The sequence below is a fragment of the Gavialis gangeticus genome, unplaced genomic scaffold, assembly GCF_001723915.1.
Source record: "Gavialis gangeticus isolate Ggan-Ray unplaced genomic scaffold, GavGan_comp1, whole genome shotgun sequence".
Classification (NCBI taxonomy): domain Eukaryota; kingdom Metazoa; phylum Chordata; order Crocodylia; family Gavialidae; genus Gavialis; species Gavialis gangeticus.
In genome coordinates this window covers 36394853-36399260 of record NW_017728994.1, presented here as the reverse complement: position 1 = coordinate 36399260, position 4408 = coordinate 36394853, and the positions used below count along the sequence as shown (strand labels likewise).

The window sequence follows — 4408 nt, the reverse complement described above, 5'->3', positions numbered from 1 at the left end:
TGGAAAAATGTGTGTTGTGTTATATGTGATGATGTGTCACACCATCTGCATCCCTCATTTCAAAATCCTAGAACCACCCATGTGTTTGACACCCCTAGTGTAGGTCCAGTGTTCCATGCAGAGAATATTACAAGAAACATATATGTGGATTCTGTTTCCTTTCAGTCTGGTAGCACTGCCCTTCACTATGCCTGTGAAATGAAAAATCAGTCAATTGTTCCCCTACTACTCGAAGCCCATGCAGACCCTTCAATAAAGAATCAGGTAAGCAGAAGAAGCTGATAGCAGCTATGACTGGTTCTCTGCTGACCTTCCATAAACAGGAGAGTAAGCAGAGGACACTGCAGAGTACACTGTTGCCTAGGAACAGATTTTCTTGTTGTGGAGGACAAAATATATTTGCCCCATGGCCTTCGCTGGGGGAGAACAGTTTAAGCCCCAAATAAGACATTGCTATGTCAGTGCAGGCTGCCCAGGGAACACACTGAATCAGTTCATTTAACTGTGTTGGCCAAGCTCCTTCCCAAACTAGCACTCACTGCCCATTTCTGGAGTAAGAGGCCACCTGTTGGGTCCTGGTAACATTTCTCCTTTCATTAGACATTGTTTCCTCTCAATCACTGCATATCAGCCAAGAGGAACAATCAAATGTATTTCAGTAAGAGTTCAAGGGGCCCAGACTCACTGAGTTCAGTGGGAGCAAGATAAGACCAAATTCATTATGGCACTCCAGTAGGTGCTTGCTGTGGATCCAACAATAAAATCCATTCAGAGGACTTTGAATCTATCTGATTTCTCCTTTCAAGCCTGTGGCCAAGTGCCTGCTTTCATAAGCATTATGTCATGGTGCATTTTGTTGATATCTTTCAGGATGGAGAGACACCACTGGATATAGCAAGAAGGTTAAAGTTCACCAGCATTGAATATATGTTAAAGAAGGCCTCTTAGCCTTGAATAGGATGGCATCAAGGTTGTTAGGCATTCAAAAATTACTTAACTTGTCAGTCCCTATTACGCCATACCAAGACTGCAAGGCAGGATGTTTTAAGATGTGACGTTTATTGGAGACATGTATTGTATCTATTGGTTGCAGTCAAGTACACATGTGGCTGTGTGTTCTGCCGTGTCTAGAAGAAGTTAACTTATTTTCATTCCATTTTGACAGAAAAATGAATTTACCCCAATTTTTATTGCTTTATTTACATTATCATGAAATTAAAAAGGTATCTATATTCATTTTTTAAAATGTAATGTCTGTGGATGTCATGATTCACATTATATTTGGAAATAAAAGTGTATTTGAAAGTTATATTTCAGAGCATGCAATTTTTAATACTATGCCAAATATAATCGACTAAAAACCAGCTGCCATGGGAGGTAACGAATACAGAATGTTTTCAGCTCTTCACTTGAAAATGTTAATGGTTAATGATGGACCTTTGGGGCCTAATTCCACATGGAGTTCTTAGGGAATTTTCATTCTCATACCTTTCATTTTCTTGTTCATTTGTTGGTTGGTTTGAGTGAAGGTAAAACAGATAAACCAAAATCACATCCTTCCGAACTACTCAATAAAGAGCCAGACTCTTCCCTGGGTTATACTTGGTGCAGAAGCAGAGATCTTGAGGAGTTGGGTATAGCTCCTCAGTTCTTAGGACCAGGTCAGTGCCACCAATAATGCTTACAGCTACTATGGACATTTCCAAATTGACAGTTGGCAAAGTGCCCCTACAATGATGGAAGATTGCTGTAGAAAAGCAGAATTCTTTCATATCCCTCCATTTCCTGACATACCCATCTATCTGTAGGGAAGGCATGGGAGGTGGAGGGACTGACTTCCACATGGATAAACTAAAATACATTTTCCATTTAAAATGTTTTTGGATTGCATTATGGCCCATTTACTACCACTCATCAATGCAGAGAAGGTGAACCTGTAAGTGAATTCTAAATCAAAGGCTCTATCCTATCCTATTGAAGTTGATGGCAAAGATCCCATTGGGCTTCTATGTGTCTGAGGATCAGACCAGAAACATTTATATCATGTGCTTGGTTTGTTTGATATTCACTTCAGAGAAAGTCTTGAAAAATGAGGTGGGAGTGGGAAAACAAAAAGTGGGAATTAAAGCTCTCATTCTTGGAGAGCAGAATGGAGGATGTGACACAAGACAAAAACTAAGGAATATATCATAGGCAAACCTAGCCATCCTGATTTTAGACTGGCCCTAAATCAGAGCCGCCAGCAGATCAATTTATGTTTCTATATTTATTAGTCTTAAACTGCTGATAGTAATAGGGTATGGGAAGTACAAGCAAAGCATTTCTATGAATATGCATCCATTATTCATTAAATTCCTTGATTTAGTGATAAAATAACAACAACAGCAATAATAATAAAATTTCCACATGATGTTAAATAAAGAGGACATATTTAAGAGAGCAGTCCTGTAGATAATCACAGTTAATTTTATTTAGTGTCATAAACCCACTGAAAGAACCACCGATGTCAACAGAAAATAGGAAAATAAAAACATTACAGAGGAGGCCGGAAATTGAGCCAGGTACTTCACTTACAGATGAGCACCAAAGCTTACCTAAAGGTATGGTACTGATTATAGTAAGACACATAAGGTAGTTCCATTAAGACCAAATGCTGAACTGTTTAGTTAGTGCAGGTTGCTGAGTATTTGTATATTACAGATGCTTGTCAAATTAAGTTGTTTGATTTTTTAGTTCAACTCCTACAACAATATGGACTGGATGTAAAAAATAATACGTATTTGGAAAGCCGAAATAAGCCTTTCAATATGCCTTAGTAGCATTTAACGTTTAGGTAGGTCTATTCATCTGCAAAATGCTTCACAAATGTTAGCTATATTCCCCACGAGGCAGATAATTTATTATTCCCATTTTGCAAACAGGAAGCTTGAGGAAGATTGGTAGAAAGTAGGGCTGTGCAAAATTTTGCCAAGTGTTTTGTTTGGAAGCTGCTTCGACGTGTTTGGAGCTCAAAACAGTGAAATCGAAATGAAACAAAAAGCATCGAAACAGCTTCAAAATGAAATGAGGGCACTCAAAATGTTTTGAAGGTTTTGAAACATTTTGAGTTTTGAAGTAGCCAGGTGGGAAGCAGAGGAGAGCCAGGGCTGTGTTCCGAGTGGCTCTGCAGCCCCATGTAGCTCAGCCTGGCAGGAGTGTAGCCCTGACACTACCTGCTTACCACCTCTGAGCTGTGCTCTGTGGGGCTGGCAGAGCCAATCGGAGGGCAGTGCCAGCTCCTCCTGCCTCCCCCAGGGGTGTTAGCCCCTGGATCTGCACCCTGGATGAGAAAAGGCTCAGGCTGCCTCCCACCTGGGACTGGCGCTGGGCATGGGCTGCACCCAGCACTGGACAAGATTGCTGCTGCTGCAGCCTGAGGCTCCTCTCATCCAGGGTGCAGATCTGGGGCCTTGCACCCCCAGGAGGGCTGCTGGGCTGTGCCAGACTCCTCCCAGGGGTGTGAGCCTCTAGATCTGTGTGCTGGATGAGGGGAAGCTGCTGCTGCTGTCTGGGACAGGTGGCAGCAGCAATTTTCTCCAGCACAGCCCAGGCCCAACACCAATCCCAGGTGACAGAGAAGCCTCCTCTCATCTGGGGCACAGATCAGGGACCCACACCCCCAGGAGGAGTCTGGCACAGCACTGCAGCCTTCCAGGGCATGTGGGCCTCTGGATCTGTGCCTGAATGACAGGCAGCTGCCGCTGCTGCCTAGGGCCAGTGGCAGCATCAGTTTTCCCTGGTGCTGAGTGTGGGCTGTGCCCAGCACCGGTCCCAGGCGGCAGTGGAAGCCTCCTGTCATTCAGCACAGTTTTGGGGGCCCACACCCCCAGGGGGAGTTCAACACAGCCCTGCAGCCCTCCCGGGGGTGCAAGTCACTGGATATGGGTGCCGGATGACAGGAGGCTGTGAGGAAATTTTGCTTTCAAGACTTTCAGGTGCAGTTTCTGAGAAACCTCTGCACCTATCTCCTTGAAACTTGGCAGACTGCATGACTTCAGAAGGGGCTATGATCCCTATAATTTGCATCCAGATCAGGCAACAAATGACAACACTTTAGGCATGTTCATGATTCCGCATTATAGCCTATGGGGAAAACGTCGAAACGAGTTGAAACAGTTTCAATGAAACAAAATGGGACAGTGCTTCAAAATACCAGGAAACAATGAAATGAAGCACTGTCCCTTCAAAATGGTGAAACAGACATTGAAATGAAACAATGGTATTTCACACAGCCATACTGCCTATGAGTATTGGTAGGATGAAAATATGCTATAGTGACACATGCGTAAAAAAAAAATCCAAATTGATCACAGCAAATCCTTTTCCTGATCCTCTGAGTACAAATGCTTTTTAAGAAAAAAACAAGACC

The 4408-nt window shown here is 43.1% G+C and overlaps 1 protein-coding gene across 2 annotated transcripts in view; it reads left to right on the top strand.

Moving 5' to 3' along the window:
* Positions 1-1269, top strand: part of ANKRD22 (ankyrin repeat domain 22) — a 20598-nt gene extending 19329 nt beyond the window's left edge. For both annotated transcript variants that reach the window (XM_019502576.1, XM_019502574.1), the window contains exons 5-6: positions 166-264; positions 871-1269. In XM_019502576.1, coding sequence (XP_019358121.1) covers positions 166-264; positions 871-948 — 177 coding nt within the window. In that variant the 3' untranslated portion in view covers positions 949-1269. The remainder of the gene's footprint in view (positions 1-165; positions 265-870) is intronic.
* The last annotated feature ends 3139 nt before the right edge of the window (positions 1270-4408 follow it).